General features: G+C 46.3%; 1 protein-coding gene across 1 annotated transcript in view; it reads left to right on the forward strand.

Moving 5' to 3' along the window:
• NPLOC4 (NPL4 homolog, ubiquitin recognition factor) overlaps positions 1–22,736 on the forward strand; it is a 50,162-nt gene that overhangs the window by 9,402 nt on the left and 18,024 nt on the right. Inside the window, exons 3-12 of the mRNA XM_019981243.2 lie at positions 459–571; positions 4,805–4,981; positions 6,444–6,492; positions 7,205–7,299; positions 8,984–9,107; positions 9,980–10,159; positions 12,890–12,976; positions 14,980–15,051; positions 15,466–15,592; positions 19,346–19,506. Coding sequence (XP_019836802.1) covers positions 459–571; positions 4,805–4,981; positions 6,444–6,492; positions 7,205–7,299; positions 8,984–9,107; positions 9,980–10,159; positions 12,890–12,976; positions 14,980–15,051; positions 15,466–15,592; positions 19,346–19,506 — 1,185 coding nt within the window. The remainder of the gene's footprint in view (positions 1–458; positions 572–4,804; positions 4,982–6,443; positions 6,493–7,204; positions 7,300–8,983; positions 9,108–9,979; positions 10,160–12,889; positions 12,977–14,979; positions 15,052–15,465; positions 15,593–19,345; positions 19,507–22,736) is intronic.

The raw sequence follows: 22,736 nt of genomic DNA on the forward strand, positions 1-22,736 counted from the left end.
TTTTTTTTAATTTTGTTTTTGTCATTTCCTTTCTGATGATAAGCCCATCCAGTGAATTTTCTATTTCAGTTGTAGAATTTCCATTGGATTATATTTTATAATTTCTGTTTCTGTGCCAAAATTCCCTGTCTCAGATGACCCTAAGAGTTGAGCTGCATGTCTTGGCCCCAGACTCGAGTTTCCTCGTAAGAAAGCAAAATAACAAGAGGTATTTGTTTAAGGAGGAGCAGTTTCTAAACTCACTAGGAATGTCTGATGTGTATATGTGGTCAGAGCAGTGAGACTTAAATATTTTGGTATGTTATTTGCTGTGCTGTGTGACTTGTGAGGTTTTAGTTCCCCAGCCAGGTATTGGACCCAGGTCCTTAACCCTGAAAGTTCAGAGTCCTAACCACTGGACCATCAGGGAATTCCCTTAAATATTTTATTAAATCTCTGTTGTTTGGGGCTTGTTTTAGGTCGCAAAGGAGTTTGGCTTCCAAAATAATGGCTTCTCAGTTTACATCAATAGAAACAAGACTGGAGAAATAACAGCATCATCTAACAAATCCCTCAACCTGCTGAAGATCAAGTGAGTGCCCAAGGGGAGAAGGTGGGGAGTGGGGAGGGCATGCTGGCACTAGTTACCCGCCTGAAGTCACTAAGTTCTCCCCCGTTTCCTTCTGCTACTGTGATTACGGTCTTGAACGTGGACCAGAGTGCGGGTGACCATGCTGCTTGCCAGGTGTTTGGCAGCCATGCCGAATCTACAGTTACTGTCGAGCCGATCTGTTTGACTTGCAGAATTCAGGGATATGCGTCACAGAGGAGGAGTTATAGTGTGTGTGCAACTGCACACTCAGCTGCTTCATGCAGAGAAGGACCTTGAATGTAACTCTGTGTGTAGTTCTGCCTTGAGACCTGCTTGGTAGGTCTGTGTTGTATTTCTTGCTGGCACGACCCCTGGAATGCCTTAGAATTGATGGGTAATGTCAGAAGGATTTCTTGGGTGCAGAGACCTCTTCTGTTTTTTTAGTTTTATGGGAGCACAGCCACGTCCGTCCATTCGTTTATATGTCTTCATGCTGCAAGGGCAGGGCTGAGTGATTGTGACAGAGGCTGTCTGGTCTGCAAAGCCAAAAATATTTTACTGTCTGGCCCTTTAAAGAAAAGGTTTGCTCACCCCTGTCTGAGCTGTGTGGGCACACCTGCTCACGGGTTAGTGAGTAGAACCCTTCAGGTCTTTTGCTGTCCTTAGGTAGCGGGCAGGGAATTCTCCTATTTGGGCTACAGGTAGCCTGGCTGCTGTGGCCACTAGTGAGGGTTGGGCTGGGCTTTGTTGGTACTTGGCTGTGTGACTTTTACCAGTCAGAATAATAGGCTGTCTTGGCAATCTGTGTGGTCCATTTTAGACTCACAATTAGTATATCTTAGGGGGAAAAAATGCAATTTTAACATGAATTTATTTGTTCTTCAACGGATACTTGTTTGGCACCTGCTCATTGCCTGCTGCTGTGATGATGTAAAGCCTTGTCTTATGTATATTCGTTGCCAGTGGATGAGGGCCGACTTTCCTCCCAGCTCGCAAACTTTCCTCCCAGCTCGCAAAGGGTTTCCGCATCTTGAGAATCACTTCTCGTGGGTGTTGCTCAGGTTTGGACTCACACCCACTACCCCGGCTGTGTGCCTGAATAGTCACCCAGTGTCACTGGGCCCCTCCACTCTTGTCTGTTGGGGGTGGGGGCTTGCGCCTCCTCCACATGGTTGTCTGGTCCCTACACAGGACGAGCACTGTGAATGTGGCAGCTGTGTGTCTCAGAACTATTCTGACGGCTGGATGCCAGGAAAGGGGGGCTGCAGGATGAAGTACCCTTAAGGCAAGGCTGTCCACCTGCCATGCGGTCACACTTGGAGGGCGTGTCTTTCTAGGTGATCCTAGAGCGCGTCTTTTCAGTGATAGTTGTGATGCTTGCTGAGCAGCATGAGAAGCACGTCCTGTCCCTGCTCGAGAGTTACCCGACCACGTCTGTAAGAGTCGGTCACCCAGAGCTCCGTGCGGGGCTCACTCCACTGCCTTTGTTGCCATTTTCACAGTTCAACTGGCTGTTCTAATTCTCTAACTCATTTGTAGGTTCTTTTTTTCCTCCTCTGGCTGCTTTAAAGATCTTCTGTTGGTCTTGGGGTCCTGTGGTTTCTGTTTGATCTGTCCAGGTGTGGACTTGATGGTTTGTTAGTTGCTGTGTGTAATTCTACCTGATGTAAAATGTATTTTCTGTATCTGCAGGTGAGGTGTAGAGAATTCTTCCCCTTTATCTCTTTAAATAATACCTCTCCTTCAGTCTCTGTATTATTTCAGTGATTACATTTTTTACTTTTTTCTATTTGATTTCTTTCAGCCCTGGCTGTTAGCTCATATGCTCACAGGGGCTTCTTTCCGGCTCCTGCTCTACTCTCACGCTGGCCCCCAGGCTGCCAGTGAAGACTGCTGGGTTCCTTGGGGTTCTGCCTTGGCCTGTCACACACCTGGTGCTTCCCTCTCAGGTCCTGAGGTGTCTGGAGTCTGCCTCTCCTGAGTGTATTTAGGGTTTGTGAGGATCCTGTTGCACTATTGCTGGTGTTGTCTAGCCTGTTCTATGCAGGGGATTTGGGAAGAGCTACTAAGTCTGTGGCCCCTCTGCCCACTCTTGGAGCCCCTGGTCATTGCAGATAGCCTCTTGTTGCTCACAATTCTTCATTCCATTTCCAGCTGACATTTCACTCATAAGTATATATCCTTTGTTTTGAATTCCACACCTGAAGTCTTTGGCTATCTAAATCTGTTGATTGTTTCCCACCCTCTCTTGGTCCTGATGGTTCGTTTATCTTGTACATTTGGTGACCTTTTCTTGAGAGCTTATATTTGCCCAAACTTGGTCTTAGGGAGCCCTGAAGGATCTGGAGTTATTGGCTTTCCTACTGAAGGAAATGGCAACCTACTCCAGTATCCTTGCCTGGAAAATCTCATGGACAGAGGAGCCTGGTGGGCTGCAGTCCATGGGGTCGCAAAGAGTTGGGCACAACTGAGCGACTGACTTACTTACTGAGAAGCATTTGTTTCTGTAAGCACAAGGGGGCGTTGTGGGCTCCGCACTCAAGTTAATTTCTGTCTTTGGTTTCCTGAACCAAATAGCATCCCTAAGTGTACCCTGGATGCTTGCAAGAGCAAGCCTTTGGTTTCAGACTCTCGGACAGTTTTGCCTACAGCGTAGTGGATGGAGGCAGATAGGATTTCTCCTTGGTCTGTTTTGTCAACTGGTAGGTTTTTTCCCAGCTGTTGAGATATCTTCAGACATCTGGCTCTGTGTGGCATTTTGGGCTCAGCAACTCGCTTTGGGCAGGCAGGCTTGAGGCCTCATCTCTGTCACCCAGAGAATGATTACAAGCCAACTTCAAGGTTCCCCTCGTGAGCTGGCCATAAGTTCCCTCACTAGTCTTGTTTGAGCTGCCCTGGGTTTTTGGACCCTTGGGAGTTCCCTTCTTTAGAGCTCCACAATGCCTTTTAGAGTGTGTTTGTTAAAACTGATGGATAGTTGAGCCAAGTATCCTGAACCTGGAGGATGTTTAGGAATATCTCATTTACTGTTAGACATAGACATCTTTGATTACAAGTTGGCTGTCTTATCACCCTAAATTGTGAGAGGAAAAAGAGGGCCGAGCAGACCCGTTGAAGAGTTGCAGCCCAGCCTCCCCGTCCTGGCTGAGGCACCTGTTCTCTCTGTTGGTTGGAGGCTCCAGGCTATGCTTCCAGTCTTGCTTTCTGCACGTGCCTCTTGAGAGCAAGGAAATACTTACCCAGTGGTGGTGCTACAGCTTTTCCTCCCAGACTGGCTGACTGATTGTCTCAGGACCCGCAGTGCTCCCAGGTGGGACTGTTCACTGGCCTCAGGCATGGTGGTAGGTGGGCAGTCAGGCTCTGCTGAAGTCTGCAGTGGGTCTAATGGGGAAAGGACGCTGTTCATATCGAAAATGATCGAAAATCAAATGTTGCCCTTTGCAGTGTGAATCATGGCAGCCTTTGTAGAAAGCAGTACGTCAGCAGCTTTAAGAACAAATAAAACTCCTGAAGTCTAATGTACTCTCTCTGGGAAATCTGCCCTGCGGCCAGGAGACTGTGCCATCTCTTGGTGGCATGGTAGTGGCAGGTCTCTCAAGAGCCTTGCCTGTCATGCGGGAGCAGCAAAGCGTACTGTAGGGTGGCTTCACCGTGGAGCCTTGACTAGAGGCAGACCATCTTTGGAGGGATTGTGTGGGAACAGCAAATATAGAAAGTGTGTGTCTAATCATCTCAGGGTTGTATATTAGTGACATGCATGTTATGGACATGTGTGTGAATGTAAAGAAGTGGAAGGAAGATGCGCCAGGGAGGTAAATGAGGGAGCTAAAGAGAGGGCCAAGGAAGGAATGAGGGGAAGTGGGTGCCAAGCAGAGGAGGAGGAGGAGGGTAGAGGCTGTGCTGCCCCAGCGTCTGCTGAGCTTGTGCGTCTTCTGTGTGGGACTAGGTGTGTCTGTGCCTGTGCAGCGTAGATCCTGCAGTCTGATGGTAAGGAAGTTATGTTTCAGTCCAGAGAGCCTGCTGCTGATCTTGATAAGGTGGACAGGCACAGGGGAGACAGGAAAGGAGCATTCGACTCTCTTTACAATTGGAAGTTTTACTGTCTAGTCCGTTGGGGTGGTTGGTGTTGGCTGTTTGTAGGCGTCAGAGGTTTTCGCGTGAGTTGATCTTCTGTGCAGCTCAGGTTGTGGAGAAAGAAAGACAGCCTCAACTTAACATTTGTTGTTTGAACAGGCATGGAGATCTGTTGTTCCTGTTTCCCTCGAACCTTGCGGGACCGTCGTCTGAGATGGAGACATCAGCCCCTCAGGGGTTGAAGGCCTGTGGTGCTCCCAACGTGGTAGAAGATGAGATTGACCAGTACCTCAGCAGGCAGGATGGGAAGATCTACAGGAGCCGCGACCCACAGCTGTAAGTGCCCTCGGGGCCACGGGGTCAGTCAAGTGAAATGTCTGTAATGTGTCCTGATGAAGAAATGTAAGTTTCGAGTTTGACCATCTATTTTCAACTTAGATCTCACTTAAGTTATAACTGTGAGCTTTTTCTCATTGTTTGAATCTCTAACTGTGCTCCATTTGTATTTTAAAAGTTTTAAATTGGTGAGAACTAAGAGATTTGAAAGAAGGGAGGAGCCTTAAACCAAGTCCTCTCTGTGGTGTGCCCCTGAAATACCTGGATGCACGTGCAGAGAGGGCTTTAGCAAGTGTGGCGGGGTAGAGGGGGGGGGACCCCAGCACCCGCCGGCACAGGTCCTCATTCACATTGTCTGGTTTAATTCTCGTGGACGATGCTCAGCCTCCCATACTCAGTGGGCTCTTTCCGTTCTTCTGGGAAATGTTTCATTTGCTAAAGGTGCCGCTCCCTTAGGAATGTTCACTTTTCACCGAGGAGTGTGTAAAATGCTTATGCTTGTGTACAATTGTTTATTTCAGATATTTGGCTGTCCTTTTTAAGGAGACTAGTTAGAAACATCTGAGTTCACACTCTGATGTAAAACTGAGTGAAAGTTGTCTCTGCAGTGGAGTGTGTAACTGCATCACTCTGCAGGCATGACATTGAGATATTGGAATTCAGCATGCTGCATTAGGAACTTGTATGTCTCCAATCAGAGGGCCCCAGACAGTGCTGAGATGCAGTTGGCGTGGAACCACTCTGTGGCTGTGGCCATCAGTCAGCTCTCCACCCCATTTGCATTCCTCCCAGGGACCCGGGTGGCTCCCACTCTGATCAGTGTTTGTGAGGCTCATTAGAAATCTTTTTCAGAGTTCATGTGCCTCTGTGTGCATTACCTGGAAGAGCCTGCCTGTTGGGGGATCCAGGCGGGTTTTGCTCTGAAATACAGAACGAGGTGCACCTGAGCGCTCTCACCCCGTGTGGACAGTGCTGTGGCTGCACCTGTCAGCACCCTCGCCAGCTCCCACATCCCCACTGTCCTGTGCAGACTGAAACCCACAGAGCCAAGTGATCCTTTCATCCTTTTTTCAAAATACGTACGCAGAGTGGGTGTTTTCCACACTTGAGCTATTTATGTCCCATTTTCAGGGTTTTTGCCACATCCACATACCAACTTTCTTAGTCTTTACCTAACATTTTTATTTAAATTGACTTTAAATTCATTCACTTTTGCTTTTGGTTTGTGTCATTTTAAGCAGTTAATATCCATGGAATAACAGGTTTGATGCACAGGTCAATAGTTTTAATACACACCAAAATATTAAACTGTTAGAAGCTCTCTTCACCATGTACCATTTCAGATAATTTCACGTGGGTGGGGCAGCATTTCATTAGGTATGACATGCATTGTGAGTATCAGCATGCAAGGAGGCAGAAGAGCACGTGCTGACACTGTGCGTTTCCCTTTCTTATGCTCTAGGTGCCGGCACGGGCCTCTGGGGAAGTGCGTGCACTGCGTTCCTCTCGAGGTGAGAGTCCATGCAGAGTGAGCTCCCAGAGCTGTCTCCACACCTCTAAGTCCTGGGCTGGGTTGGAGTGGTTCAAAGAACTTACCTATTTATTGCCCTGGGCCTCGTATTCCCCCTAGTACAGGCTGCACTGAGAGGCTGAGCCTTTATTTATGGGAGTGACCTTCTGGGTGGATTATGAACAGCTGGGACAGGGTATTGCTGTGATAAAGGGGCAGCATTTACACTGGGTTCCCTGGACAATCCTTTTACAACCTGACACAAAGCTGGGCCTGGCGGTTTTCGTGTTCATCATTGTTTTGATTTACTTTGCCCTGAATCTCACATCTCTACTGATTTGTCCTGGTGAGATTGAGAGTTACCATAATAATGCTGACTTGTGACTGGTTAACACTGAATTTATGGCAGGAAGGCCAACCTGATTTTCTTCATGAGGCTCCTCTTGCTTCATCTTGTGGCTTTTTTTTTTTTTTTTTTTTTTCAAAATTTACTTGATCCTTACTTGACTTACATCATTTTATATTTAATAGAGATTCATTTTAATCTTTTAAAGATAACTGGTACACAGAAAACTGGGTTCTGACCTAGAACAATAGTGAGGACCCAGCACCAGTTCTCCTACTGCCCACCTGCCTCAGGGCTGGGCAGGTGGAGGCTGTGGCCGCGACCCCGGGCGCAGGTGCGTGACTCTGTTGATTGTGTGTTTTGGCAGCCGTTTGATGAGGACTACCTAAACCACCTGGAGCCTCCCGTGAAGCACATGTCCTTCCACGCGTACATCCGGAAGCTGACTGGAGGGGCTGACAAGTAAGCAGCTTGAATGTGGGGATGGCACCCGTGTGGCTTTGGGGCACAGAAGTTCATTTTTCGTCACTTGCACACGTTGCTTAAAGCCCCTTGGCATATGAGTGAGAAAAGTAAAGTTAAGAGTCTGGGCATGCGTTGTTTGAATTTGTGAATCTTATTCTGATTCTAGAAGAGGAAACAGGTGGGTGGAGACTCTGGTACCTGCTGTAGTCCGCAGTGCCCAGTGCAGGGCAGAGGCCAGGCTGGCGGTGGCCACTGTGAAGGCCCAGGGGTACCTTGGCAACCTTCTCTCGGGTATGTGGTGTCCTGGCAGCTAGTTGTTTGCGAAGATGGATGAGATGAGGTATGACAGTGGCCAGTCCTGTGTCTGTGGAGTCTGAGCACACCTTCCCTCTGCTTTTTGGAAAACCTGACCACCTCCCCCCAGTCCTCTTGGCTCTCCTGTTTCACAGCCCCCGTCAGCCCTTTGCCCTGGAGCCTGCCTCGTTAGCATCTCAACTTCACAGCCATAGTAAGGCCGAGGTAGGGTGTTACCCCTGGCTTGGCCTCTGGTGCCTCGGCATTGCCATCTGCAGGCTCAGCCAGGCGGGCAGGGTGGGTGCAGGTGGGCAGCGGGGACGGCTGGCTCTTACAGAGCAGCTATGACAGTGGCAAGCTGAGAGCACTTTGATTTCTTCTGAATTACATCAAGTCCTTGCCATGCAGCCCCATCCTGCTGATGTGTTCACCTCACCAAAAAGGAACGGACTTCTTATTGGGATTTTATGATTCCTGTCTGTGCAGCGAGAGGAGATGGTGGTTGAACCCAACTCAGCAACATTTCTTGAAGAATGTCATGTTCGCCCGCTTGTAGTTTTTCTCTGACAGCCTGCTGACATCCTGAAATGACTTAAAAAAAAAACTTAGATCAGGGAAAAAAAAAATCTACCAGCAGCCTATTCTTGCTTTGTCCGTGGGGTAAGCTCTGAAGCTGTCTGGACCAGAGCACAAGTGAGCTGAGGTCTGCTGGCCTTTTGTCAGTCTAGGTCAAGGGCTCGCTTGTCGCTGTCGTTAACACGTAGCCTTGGTGGTAACCCTTGCTTCCCAAGTGCTGTCATTTTCATGATGCCGCTGGCTTGTGGGGACAGTGCTGCTCACTGGGCTGTTTGTGAACAGGAAAGCGACAGAGGTTGCAGACGCTTGTGCAGGCTCACCGCCAAGTCCAGTGGGGCCCAGGACATCCTCACTGACCAAAAACAGAGTGGTGATATCTTTGTTATGTATCCTAATCACATTTTTTCTATGGATAAGAATTCTGTACAGAAATCTTAAGTACTAGACTCATTATGTAAATATTTCTGTTAAGCTGATGAAATTTAAAAAGAGTTTCATTTTCTCTCAGAGGCATAGGTTAAATCTAGATATTCAGCAGTACTCTTGAAAATCTTCATAGATGTTAGTGATAGTGAAAACGAACTGTTTTTGTCAGAAATAGTTCTGAATCCTGTACAGTGTTAAGTGTACGGGACAAAAGCTAGAACTCCATTAGAATAAATTTTAGCACATTTTCCCTGCTGTTGCTACCACGTGTTTAGCTCCTGAGAACTCTATTCAGGAAGTGTAAGGTATCTTACATTTTATTTCCAGCCTCCTGCTAAACTTTTCACCATTGTAATGTTTAATTAAGTTGCATTTTCTTGTTCAGGGGGAAATTTGTTGCCCTGGAGAACATCAGTTGCAAGATTAAATCAGGGTGTGAGGGACACCTTCCATGGCCTAACGGCATCTGTACTAAGTGCCAGCCAAGTGCCATCACGCTGAACAGACAGGTGAGATGTTGTCTGTCCATCTAGATGCAGAAAGCAGTATATTTATGTTCATGGCTAAGGAAAGATCTCTAACTCCTTCAAGCATAGAGGAGAGCCTTCAGTTTTCTGTCTTGTTGGCTTATATGGAGGCAAAATTTTCTTGGTGACTGTTTAAAATGCTTAGTGGTTGTGACTTTGCCTTTTAAGAAACTGTGGCTCTGGAAGTTGGCTATGGCTCAACTATAAACAGAACTGTCCTGGGACCAGCTCAGGACATCTTTCCAAGCCAGGTTAAGAAGGGAACTGGGCTCAGGAAGGAGCCTTGGCTCAAGAAGGAGCTCAGGGAAAATTTTGTGTAGTTATTCTGGCCTTTTCCATTCTTATCGTCCAGCCCTCCAAGAATAACTCGCCTTGTCTTTGCCTTGCCGCTGCCAGCCCGTGTTTAACTGCTTAGAATCCCATGACCTCCTTGACTGAGAACCTTTCTCCTTTTCTTTCTTTCCTTCCTTCCATCCATCACTCTAGTTCTCTTTTTTCTTTCTTTCTGTCTTAATTTCTTTTTGAAAACTTTTTTTGACTTAGAAAATGTGAAAACCTTTATTTTAGGTGAAATCCCATGTGGGATCGAATACTCCCCCCTGCAGTGGAAGTGCAGAGTCTTAACCACTGGACTGCTAGGGATGTCCCCCAGCGAGATAAATTTGAATTAATTTATTGAGGAATCCCACCGTTACCCCTTCTACCTGCTAAAATCTGAAGTAGTCTGAAGGGCAGAGCACATTTTTAAAGTCTGTGTGTTTAAAAAGCTAGGTAAAAGATACTTGTGAATGGTTTGTGCTAAAAGAATTATTTTTTATTGAGTGCTTGAATTTAACCTATTGTTAACTCTACAGAAATACAGACATGTGGACAACATCATGTTTGAGAATCATACAGTTGCTGACCGCTTCCTTGACTTCTGGAGGAAGACGGGGAACCAGCACTTCGGGTACTTGTATGGACGGTACACGGAGCACAAAGACATTCCTCTTGGTATCAGGGCTGAAGTAGCTGCAATTTATGAGCCTCCTCAGGTAGACGTGAACAGGATTTACAGTCTGTGGGTCTCTGTTGCTTTATTTTGACGGCTCTATGGGATGCCTTTTTCAGATTGCTTGTTTCTTTTCTTATTGCATCATTTGCCACAGTCTGTAGACACACTCAAAAAGAACATTTGGAGACTAAGAACATAGCCCCTAAATATTTCAGTGTATGTTTCCAAAGAATAAGGACGCGTTCTTATATAACAAGTGCATTGAGCAATTTAAGTAAGTTGAACTTTGATATAGATCTAATCTGCCATCTTATTCCACTTTTGTCAGTTCCCCCAAAGTGTCATAAAGTTGCTGTCTTCTGATTCCCTATCTCCTCTGCTCATGCCTACTATCACCTATCCTAGGAATTATGAAATTAGAGTCACAAAATTACTCTAGTTCTTTATCTTATGCCACACATATAACTTAATAACAGTATCAAGATTACCACCAGTGTAGGACTGAAAACAGTTTAGAATCGTTTAGGTGGAAGGGTAGAGTCCCTAGGGTATATCCCACTAGGGACCAGCAGTTGGTTTCTGTGTTTAAAGTTGCCTGGAAGATCTTCTTTGTATGATTATGTCACCAACAGGTTATAACCAACATTTACGTTCATTTGATTTTCAGTATTTAAGGATTGGTTTTATATATATGTATTTAAATTTGTTGTACAATTACATAAAACTTTTATATGGTTGTATAATATATATATGTGTAATATAATGTTTTATTATATATAGTAAGTTCACTACAAAAGTGAAGACTGGAACTGTGTTGCATCCTGGTTTATGATGTGTTGAGATAGTTAGGAGAGGGTCTTGTTCCTACAGGTTACTGTGATGCAAAAACACAAAAATGCAATGCGTTGAGGCATGAACAGGAACAAATGGAACATAGTAAATGTTGGACTGAATTAGGTGGTGGGTGTATAGGTGTTCACTACTGATTCTTTAAACTTTGTTGTATGCCTGAAATTTTTTATTTTAAAAAATGGTGGAAAAGAAATTTGCATGTTTGCAAAGTGAGAGCTACAAACAGCGTCTTCCCCTTCATCTGATTTCCTCCCTCCCCTACAGGTATCCCTCACTTTAAACAATTTTTGGCTTAGATCTGTAAAGTTTGATTTTTTTTTAGTATAAGTGGGTACATAGATACTGCTGTCTTCTTTTTCTCTGGTGGGCACCATGCCATACACGTGTGTCACCTTGTGCTGTGCTCTGGAGATCTTGCCATGGCTGGTTCCCTTTTTTTTTTTAATAAACCAGGGTCTGGAACTGCAGGGCTTGTGGCCGGTGCAGGTGTGTGGCTCCTGGAGAGATACCAGTTCTTCCCTGGGTGTATTTATACAGATTGTGTGTCGTCTACCCCCTTGACATTCTTGTTATCTATTGAGAGCCACAGAGGAAATGTTGGACCAGGCCTTCTGTGATGGTTCACTTGTAAGGAGATGGAAGATGGCAGTAGGTGCTCACCCAGAGACCCTGCTTGTCCAACCCTTCAGCTGCTGAATGTGCTCTGTAAGCGGGATCTGCTTTTGGAAGCACATGAGGTTCCAGTTCAGCTTTGAGGAGGGCCCTTCATGATGTTCCAGTTCAGTTTTGAGGAGGGTCCTTTCATGAAGTATTTTAACAGTTCTGTTAAGAGTACGATTGAACAAAAAATGGAATCAGAATCCTTTGGCGTCGAAACTACTCACAGCATCATCAGAGCTCCCAAACTGGGGATCCTGGAGGTTGAAACATTTGAGCTCTAATAACCTCCAGCTCATTAGAAGTTGAAGCTCATGATGCCACATGTCATGAAACAAAAATCCTTAGGTTTGTTCTGAGTTTGTGCTTTGACCTGTGCCCTGTATGTATTAATCATCTCCATATGGGTCATACCCAGCAACATAAAGTTCTTTTGTTATTTTGCCAGGATTTGACTAATTTACAAGGATATACCCAATTAGCATAACTCAATTTGGAGTTACTTTCACTTTCCTGTTCATAGCCGTGTCTTCTGCTCAGTATGATGCTTAACCTATGAGCTGCATTTTGGTGCAGATTAAAGATGTCAGCATGCTTTGTCTACTGCAAGAAGTGGAGTCCTGTGGCCAGTGTAGGTTGCATGTGAGCCAGCCCAGGCCCCCCCACTGCCCCGAGCTGAGCGCTCTCCTCACCAGTCAACAGGATACCCATTTCAGGTGCCCTTTTGTTGGCTTAGAGTGTGCTTATCTTCTGTGCTCTCTTATTCTGCCTTGCCGGTGAAACTAAGCACTGTCCCTGTAGAAGTTGTGTGCAGGTTTTCCAAGGCTGTTTTTTCTGGGAATGAATGTTACTTTGTAACTCTAACCTTGCTTAATCTAGCCAAGCTTACCTGGAGTTAAACTATTTATCCAAGGGAGTTTTGAACCTAACTTCTATCCCAAACAAAGGAACCTTAAGGTATAGAGAGCCTTCTCTAGTCCTGAACAACCACACATTTCATGTGGAGCTGCTAATGTGAACCAGCCTGAATATCGGCTCTTCATGTTCTCTGAATCTTGATTAAAAGCAAAGCCGAGCCCTGGAAGGAAAGAGCCTGGAGGGCTTGGCTTATGGATCTGGTTGAGCTTTTTTGCTGCTGAAAATCTCCTGTTTGGCAAGGGAGATTGGTGCTCCTTTGTGACAACCGACCAGAAATGGAGCAGAGCTGCTTGCTGCTTTCCTGAACCCCTCTAAATCCACCTTCTCTTTAATACCCTCACAGATTGGTACACAGAATAGCTTGGAGCTTCTTGAAGACCCAAAGGCCGAGGTGGTTGATGAAATTGCTGCCAAACTTGGCCTGAGGAAGGTACTGAGACTATTTTTGTCCTTGAGGGAGGACCTGGGCTCTGTGTTGGGGACATCTAGGTGTGTCGCATGGCCAGGCCTGATCCGGGACTGAACTCCCAGCTGCTCAAGGTCAGATGCAGACCCTGCACGTTTTGAAGCCTCACATGTATTTATTGGGTGCCTAAAAAAGGATGCCAGTGTAGGGACTGTTACATGTAAATCCACCAGACATACTTCTTGCGGATTGCCTCAAAGTGAGCCAGGAAAGAAGCCGCAGGAGCAAGACCCCTACTTCTGCTGCAAGGGACCTGACACCAGGCTCTGTCCCACCTGCCTGCTAAGGCACATCCTTCTGGGTGTGTGCTCTCCCTTCACGTGTCTGTCTGCACGGATCATTTTCTCTCCCCTGTACTTGGAGATTCTGGTGGTTCCTCTTTAGTCCTCATTGAACCTCCTGTTTGTAATTGAGGCATCTGAGCATATAAGCCTTGCTAGTTTTCTGGGCAGTTAGAAGACAGAGGGTTTTCTTTTTGAATCTGTTTGTCTAGTTTATCTCACATCTTTGGTAGAGTTCCTAGGAACTGTAAAGACGACTTTTTATAGACAATGTTGAAATGTGAATTTGAACACATTTTAAAAATTCACTATGTAAGTTTTATCGTTTGTTTCCTAATCAGTTTAGACAGGGAGAAATAGACTCTGTACAGATAAATGGGGGAAGACTGGAAATGAGCCTTATAACCCAGGAATGCTATGGAGCAAAGTTACTACTTCATTTTAAGAAAAAGACTCCTGTTGTTTCTAAAAAGGAGTCAGTATCATGATTTAGGGGCATATTTTGGTTTAAATTCTGAAAGTTTCTCGTGTTGAAAAGAGAAATCAGTGTTTTTATTTTAAACCCATTTTTGTTGTAAATGTTTGGTTCATGTTAGAGTAGAAGATCTTGGAAGGCAGCTATGCTCACCACTATACCACCAACGCTACACTAGAGTAGAAGATCTTGAAATTACTTAAATGCCTTTCTCCAAACACTAATTCCTTAGCCCTTATCTCAGCTTGATTTTGATTCTGTTTTGTTTAATGGTTAAATTACATTTATCCCTTAAGTCTCATTTTCTCCATTGCCATCCTCCTTGGGGGTTTTGTTCATTTGGGCATTTTTAAAGAAAACGAAAGTCTCTTGATTTGGCTGGTCATGTCTGCAGGAGATGGAGTTGAAGAGTTTCATGTCAGGGTTGTACTGGAGAGGGTCACAGGCACCAGGTCACTTCTTTGAAGGACTGAAATGGGTGTGTGTCTGGATTCCATCATCGCTCTTTAACTTCCCAGCCAGGTTCTGGTTCAGGAAGGGTAACCAGCTGTGAGATTCATGGGCACAGGAGGGCCAGGGTTCACCGAGCACATGGACAGGCACTGTTGCTGTAGCAGGATGTGCCAGGAAGGCTGAATGTGCTGAGGTCTGGGATTGGCGTTTCAGATCCCTGTACCCTCAGATGCTTCCTTCAGCCCTGCACTGGAGCTCAGAGGAGTAGCTGGGTGAAGTCTCTGTTGTGTTTTTACTTTTATTCTAAATGCATTCTCTAGGGAGTATGTTCTCCTGTCTTATGGAGAAAGCCGTAGCATCTGAAGTATCACTGTCTTTATTTGCTTGCTCGTTGTTTCTCCTTCTCTCCAGAGTGCCAATTCCCTTTTCACTGATATTCTGTTAGTTTTGACCACCCCAGAGTCCCCTGCACCTAGCACAGTGCTGGGCCCAGAGATGGTGCTGAGTCTTAGTTTCTAACACATAAATGAGCTTTGCTCTTTGCCCTCATCTCCACCTGGCAACATCAGGGGGAGGACAACCAGTGTCAGCTGAGTACTGTTTGAGAGCCCTGGTTTGGACAATGGCTTAGCTGAGGAGCTGACTCACCTAGAAAGAAAGGACTGACTCCCAGGAGTCTCCTCTCTGGGCAGAAGCTAGAAGGCATTCATCATCTGTTTCAGGGAGAGACTCAGAAGGTATTTTTCTCTCTTATGCAGGTTGGCTGGATATTTACAGACCTTGTCTCAGAAGATACTCGGAAGGGTACAGTTCGATACAGTCGAAATAAGGTGAGGTGGGGCGGGCATGTTTGCTTGACAGGACCTTGTTACAGACCAGCTCTGGGCTGCACTCGTGGGCATCTCAGCACAGCTTCTTGTTTTTAGACCACATTATTTTCAACACATTGTTGTTGGTAAATTAAGGCTGAGTCTGTTCATTCTGTGTTGGAAATCAAAATCCTCCTTACCTTTATAAAGCCCTGCCTTTCAGAGGTCAGCCCGTGAGGTGAATTGCCACGTGCTTCTGGCCTTACTGGTTGCAAGTGGTTTTCTGTGAGGGGTTGGTAACAGTAAGTGTAGGTGCTCGTTTCACTGTAGTTTGTGACGTGCCATAGTTTAGTTCTTACTATTTTCTAAAGAAGAAATAGAAGCATATTTTGACAAGATGCTGTAGAACTTGATATGCTGGTTCTCTTTTCTTAGGACACCTATTTCCTGAGTTCAGAAGAATGTATCACTGCAGGAGACTTCCAAAATAAGCATCCCAACATATGTCGACTATCTCCAGATGGACATTTTGGATCCAAGTTTGTTACTGCAGTGGCTACAGGTATAAATGGAGGCAGAGTTGTGTTATAACCATTACTACCCTGTCGATAGGTTTTGTTCCTCTTTGCATTCTTTTTTAGGCACTTTTTTTTTTTTGCCTCACCCTGGTACCAGGCCTGAATGGATGTAGGAAAGAAAGGATTAAATCATGTCAAGTCTGTGTTTAGCCTGCTCTGCTGCCCAGTTGTTGGTTTAGTCAGCAAGTCATGTCTAACTCTCTGCAACCCTGTGGCCTGTGACCCCACCAGGCTCCTCTGCCATGGGGTTTTCTCAGGCAAGAGTACTGGAGTGGGTTGCCATTTCCTTCTCCAGGGGATCTTCCCAACCCAGGGGTCAAACTTGGGTCTCCTGCGTTGAAAGGTGGATTCTTTACTAGTGAGCAACCAGAAAAGCCTTGCATTGTTAACGTAGTTACAATAGATTTTCTGAATGGGCCTGTGAGACATAAAATTCTTCTTTCTGGTTTGTGGCAGAAATCCTGAACTCAGCGTCGCCCCAAACTGTTAATGCTAGAATCGTGGCCTCGGTGTAGCCCTCCTCTGGTCCACTCTCTTAGCCTTAGTCCAGGTTCACTTGGTTCTGGATCTGAATTCTAGGCTGCCTTTGCCCCTTTCCAGTAACCAAGGATGGCTCTGGTTAAGTAAGAGAAAAGGAATTTACTGTTCCTGTTACTTGTTTATTTATGAGTGGAAGTGTCATTTTAAGAAATCTTTTCCATAAAGCTTTTATTGGGAGTGATGAGTGTGTTTGTGATATTGTGTCTATTGTATTACATGTTACATATATGTCATGAAAGTTGCTAAGTCGTGTGCAGCTCTTTGTGACCCCATGGGCTATACAGTCCATGGAATCCTCTAGGCCAGAATACTGGAGTGGATAGCCTTTCCTTCTCCAGGGGATCTTCCCAACCCTGGGATTGAATCCAGGTCTCCCACATTGCAGGCGGAATCTTTACCAGCTGAACCACAAGGGAAGCCCATACGTCATGAATACATAGTAATAAAAGATTATGGCCTGTAAAAAAGTGCCACCAAATCTTCTATAATACACTTGAGATGCTGTCCTAGAAAAAAGCCAAGTATAAGACCATATGGTTCAAAAGGAGTAGGAATTTGAAACTTGGAAAACCAACTCATAAAAACAGTCTCTTTGGTCAGTTTATTAAACACTAACCTTGATCCTGTGAAGCCTTGAGTTCTTCCATCACAGAGGTGATAATCCAGTTCATTCATGGTTACCACACTTCTTCTAGTTTAAAAACCCAGTTTACAAACATCCTAAAGCATATTAAAAAATATGTGCTCAGTCGTGTCCAACTCTTTATGACCCCATCGACTAGCCCGCCAGGCTCCTCTAGCCATGGAATTTTCCAGGCAAGAATCCTTGAGTGGGTTGCCATTTCCTTTTCCATAAGTAACTATATCCCCTATTAATCCCAGCTGAGCCTGTTACCACTGCCATGGGAACCATGAAGGAAAACATCTTTCATGCTGTCTGAATTTTTAAGATCCATTTGATTTGCGATCCATTTAGAGTGACAGGCACCTTCTCTTTGAAATGAATGTACTTTGGGGCACAAGAGGCTATGGCAGCATCGTTCACATGTTAACGTGAATTAACGGGGTCAGGTGCTTAAGGCAGTGGATGGGAGTTTGGATAGGGATTAGTGAAAGCACTAATTTTGTAGCATAGAGTCCTTCTACCAGGGCCTTATGGGGCAGGGAACCTATTGTGATGAGAACGCTCAGGGCAGCAGGAGCCAAGGGGGAAAACAGAGAAGAGACAGGTTGTACATTATCAGAATTTTGCCAAGCCAGCTTTCTGTTTGACACAGGGGAGGAAAGTATTCTCTTTCAACTTCCTACATCACATAACCCCCACTCGCTTCATTTAGGCTGAGATTCTGGGTCTAGGCATTTAGGCTGGTGGTTCTCAAACCTATCAGACCTGATACCTGCTCTTCAGTACATTTATGACACGTCTTTACTATCCAGAAAGTAAAATTCATAGATAATATACCAGCCTACACACCTGATTCTAAAAAGAAAGCAGAGTTGTAGGATGACTGTAACATTAAGGAAAAATAATAGTGAAGGAACGTGTAATAAGACAGTACACTCCATGAGCCAGCAAGTGCTTGGGGACTGATGCTTGCTGAGGACAGCACTGTGGAGGGCTGCCAGTCTTGTGGGCGGGCCCTTTGTAGGCATCAGTGACATGATTCCTAGACATTCAGCCAGCAGCCCTCCATAGAACTCTGAGCCAGGCAGGGCCCTTCCTCAGCTTATACGGTATCCTGTTCATAGATGATACGCTGTTAAAGCTATGAGTATATTTCTGTGGTTGTGTATAAAATGCAGTCGATTCTAATCCCAGGTCTCCACAAATACGGGTTTTGCCTATAGGAGTGTGCACAGGACATTTCAAGGCCAGGTGTGATGTGGAGCGGTTGTTAGTCGTGAGGGACTTACTTGAACATAGCAGGGCGTCCGGCACCTTGACTCTAGCCTGCTAAAACTGGCAGCTCCTGCCCCACCCTGCCCAACTTCATTAAGAAAAACAAAAGTCACCTCCACAGATTTTCAGAACTGCTTCTCGTGAGCACTGTTGTTTTAGGCTTCCATGGGCTCCCATGGTAACCTAACCCCTTTAATTACTGTTTCTATGGGGAATTATTTGATGAGCCCAAAGAACTGGTACATGTTTAGAATTATAAATAGTCTCCAAGTCAGGAGCTGCCTGTACTCTCAGTTATTGAGTCATACCTGTTGTTGGGAATTTGGAAATTACAGATTGTCCGTGGAATTTTTGCTTCTGAAATTGGCACTTTACTGACAGGTTTTAAAACTGTAAGGTAGTAAATCACTTATAATAAGATCTGCAGTTAGAGTCCTTTCAGATCTGGGCTGAGCTGTCCTTGGTAGTGCTGTGAGATGCTCAGATGCGTAATTTCTCTCCCTTTCCTTGGGGGTGGAGATGGATGGTGTTCCTTGATCGGTACTTTATCCTCCTTTTATAAAGAAGCTAAGTTAGAGATGTTGAGAGCTTTTTGTTTTTTTTAATTCTCCAAAGCTATCGCAGTTGTCAGGGTGTGACCCTGATTCTGGAGGGGAGGAAGATGGCTGAATGATTGGTCCTGCCTGACCACCTCCATGGGTTTTACCCTCATCTTGAACTGTAACCCTGAGGCAGGTTTCTATGGAGTAGGACCTGAGAAAGGTTAGCATGGAGGGCAGGGCTCGGCGCAGGGAGAGTGGCCGCCTAAGTGCTGCAGCAGGGTCCACGTCTGCCTCGCAGATATGCCGGCTGTCCAGGTGTCTGAGGTCAGGACTGCCCTCTGCAGTGTGCAGATAACTAGCGTAACTAGTCTTCTCCCATTCACTCCCATCCGTCTTCCTGCATTCACTCAAGAATGAAATTTGCTGGAACATGGGGCTCTGTTGTTCACATCCCTGTGTTACTAAAATCCAGGAGCCCAAGTGTGCTTTTGGATGGGTGTTAGAGAAGGTTTAACAGTCATACCTCCAGTTCTGAGAGAGCATGTTGCTGGTGGGCCTGTTTGAGAAGCTGCAGTGGCATTTCCACAGCCTGTGTTCACGGCTTTGTGCCCACAGCTCTCATGAAGCTGCAGTCGAACTTTTTTGATTCTACCCAAGACACATACACGGGAGTTGGTTCTGCAAATCCGAGATGAGGAATGACACTGCTTTGAACATCCTCCAGTGGATTCTCATTGAAGGTCTTTCTCTTGCAGGTGGCCCCGACAACCAGGTCCACTTTGAAGGGTACCAGGTGTCCAATCAATGCATGGCCCTGGTCCGAGATGAATGCCTGCTGCCCTGCAAGGATGCCCCTGAGCTCGGCTATGCCAAGGAGTCCAGCAGCGAGCAGTACGTGCCTGATGTGTTTTATAAGGTAAAAGTGCGATGGTACCAGAAGAGAGAAGTGGATGGAGAGCAGTGTGGACGCTGACCTGTCCTGGACGTTACTAATTTTGGTGCATTCTGGCCATGGGTCCACCATGGTCGTCTAGAGGCCAGCTTGTGGATAAGGAATCTGTACCTTTTCCAGGGCTTTTGTTGACTATGCAGGATTGTGTGGTGTCAGGGCTTATAAGCAGAAGTGGGGATGCTGCACACTGAGGTTGGGGTGCATAACAAGTGAGACCATTGCAGCACAGACTCTCTCAGTTTCTGAAAAGGAGAATTGGCGCCTGTGGGCCTCAGCAGGAGTGAAGGTTGGAGCTGCCTGACAGAAGTGGGGCCCTCCTGAGGAGATCCAGTCATCCATTTCTAAATCTGTTTCCTGTGAAAGCTATAAAAATGACTTTTATTGAAAACTGTAGGGACTTCCCTGGTGGTCTAGTGGTTAAGACTCTGGGCTTCCATTACAGGGAACACGGGTTCCATCCCTGGTCCGGGAGCTGAGGTCCTGCATGCTGTATGGCGTGCCACACCCCTGCCCCCTCCCAATAAAGAAAGCTGTGATCTGGTTTGGACAGTCCGCGTTGGGTGCTTTCCTGGAGGCTCGTGACCTGGTTCCCGTCCTGCTCGTGGGAGTTGTTCGGGGTCACAGTCGGGCTCTGTGCCTGCTCCCCGTCCTGGGCAGACTCCAGTTTCCCTCCGGCACTGCTCTTCCTGGAGGAGCCTTTATTTCCTGTGGTGCAGGGCTGCTTTCGTGTCTGAGAAGTACCTCGTCTCCATTGCTGAAGGATGTTTTCACCACGTAACCAGTTGTAGGCTCCCAGTTCTGCTTGTGGTCTCACTGCACTTAGGCCACAAAGACTTGCTGGCAGAAGGGGCCTGGAACCAAAACTAGGCAAGCAGTGAAAGCCCGTAAGAGTGATGAGCCAGCTTCTTTGAAATGATCTGACTCTTCTAGCATTCTTTTTGTATCAGTGTGTGCAATGACTAGACACTAAACAGTGTCTAGTCATTTTTCTGTTTGTTTTTATTGTTCCAACAAGGCTGTATTTTTAAATAACTTTATTGAGATGCAGTTTGCACATCACACAGTTCACTGATTTGAAGTGCCCAGCTCAGGGGCTCTTAGGATATTTGCAGGGTTGCGTAGCCATCACCACCATCTAATTTTAGAACAGTTTTGTCCCCCAAAAAGAAGCCCTGCATCGTTTAGCAATTATACCCCAGTCCTCCCAACTCCTGACAACCACTGATTTGCTTTCTCTGGTTTCCTTGATGGAATCCTACAGTGTGTGGTCTTTTGTGACTTGACTTTTCACCACTTATAGTGTCTCATGGTTCATCCATGCCTGCAGTCTGCAGTGCTTCATTCTTTTCATTGCTGAATAGCATTCGGTGCCAAGGACACACCCTACTACCTATGGGACATGTCAGACACCCAGGAGAGCGCCCAGAGCTGAGGGGCTCCAGGGCCTCATCCTGGTGGTGACTTGAAGGCTAGACACTACATGATTGTGACAAAGACTTCACCTCCTCAGGGATTACAAGTGGGGCTGAGACTGTCTGAAGCTGTATCTTTCTTGCTGTGGGCGTCTGTGGCAGTGGGTAATGTGCAAAGGAAAAATACGAGAGCCTGAGGGTCTTGTCCCTGCCCCTGGTCTCCCCCTCAGCTCTTTGGAATGAAGGTCTGCCTTCTACTTTTGAATCTGAGCTTCTGCATGGTCTGAGGGTAGTGGGGGCAGGGACTGTCATTGTGCCAGGAAGGCCGGGTCACTATGGTAGCAAGCAACCTGTCTTTGCTCTGTAGCAGCCTGTCAGGAAATGCTCGCTGAGCAGGCAGGCCTCGATGCTGTATCTGCTCCTTTCGGCTGGTGGCAGTGAAGAGACACAGTGAGGCTGGCCTGTGATAGCTCGCTCAGGCGTCCCCTCAGATTTGTGGGACAGTAAGGAGCTCTGGGAAAGGGTTCTCCATATCATTCTTGAAAGGAAACACTTCCAAAGAGTCTTGATTAAGAATTCTGTTGTCTTTTCTCTCCTGTGGTGTTCAGTAACAATTTCTGGCTTGATAACACAGATTTTGCCCTTACACAAATTCTGTGTGCATCAGGTACTCTGAATAAATACTCTTAAACCATTATTAAACATTCACACGTCAAAATCACACCATGCTGGGAACCACTGTGAAAGTTTGATCTTCTCCCCAGAAGTTCCTGTCTTACAAGATATGTCTGTACGGCATGTTTCGGAATGCAGAATGGCTCACTTACAGACCCTAAGACCTGGCGGTCCTGCTAGTTGTGGTCCTGAGCCTTCTGGGGACAGCTTGCCGGCCTGGGGGCAGTGGTGGGGCCTGGTGTCTTCATGGAGAGCTGCTCCCCGTTAGCCGCAAGTCTGGCGTCTTCATGGAGAGCTGCTCCCCTTTAGCCGCAAGTCTGGTGCCTTCATGGAGAGCTGCTCCCTGTTAGCTGCAAGTCTGATGCCTTCATGGAGAGCTGCTCCCTGTTAGCTGCAAGTCTGGTGTCTTCATGGAGAGCTGCTCCCTGTTAGCCGCAAGTCTGGTGCCTTCATGGAGAGCTGCTCCCTGTTAGCTGCAAGTCTGATGCCTTCATGGAGAGCTGCTCCCTGTTAGCTGCAAGTCTGGTGTCTTCATGGAGAGCTGCTCCCTGTTAGCTGCAAGTCTGGTGCCTTCATGGAGAGCTGCTCCCTGTTAGCTGCAAGTCTGGTGTCTTCATGGAGAGCTGCTCCCTGTTAGCTGCAAGTCTGGTGTCTTCATGGAGAGCTGCTCCCTATTAGCTGCAAGTCTGGTGTCTTCATGGACAGCTGCTCCCTGTTAGCCGCAAAGGCCTGTGAAGCCCGGCGTGCCCAGTGCACATGCACACATCGCTCCAAGGCATCAGGCTGCCATCTCTTTTCTTTCCCCAGAATTTTAAAAATTAAATACTGAGTAGATATAAAAGATTATTTATAAAACATGTTTAAGAAATTTAAAAAAGCAGAAATACTAATTCCCAGAATTAAGAACCAGAACGTTCCTGTGGCCTCTGAAGTTGCTGGGTCTTCCTGTCTGCTTCCAGAAGGAGTGCAGTATGACTTCCTTGCTTTTCTTCTAGTTTTACCTCCTATGTATATTTTCCTAAACCAGGTACTGTGAGTTTTACATGTTGCTGCACACAGTAGACCCAAAACTGTGCTCTTGTGTCCTCCAAGCTAGGCCACGTTCCC

This window comes from Bos indicus, chromosome 19 (assembly GCF_029378745.1).
Source record: "Bos indicus isolate NIAB-ARS_2022 breed Sahiwal x Tharparkar chromosome 19, NIAB-ARS_B.indTharparkar_mat_pri_1.0, whole genome shotgun sequence".
In the NCBI taxonomy this organism is placed as follows: Eukaryota; Metazoa; Chordata; class Mammalia; order Artiodactyla; family Bovidae; genus Bos; species Bos indicus.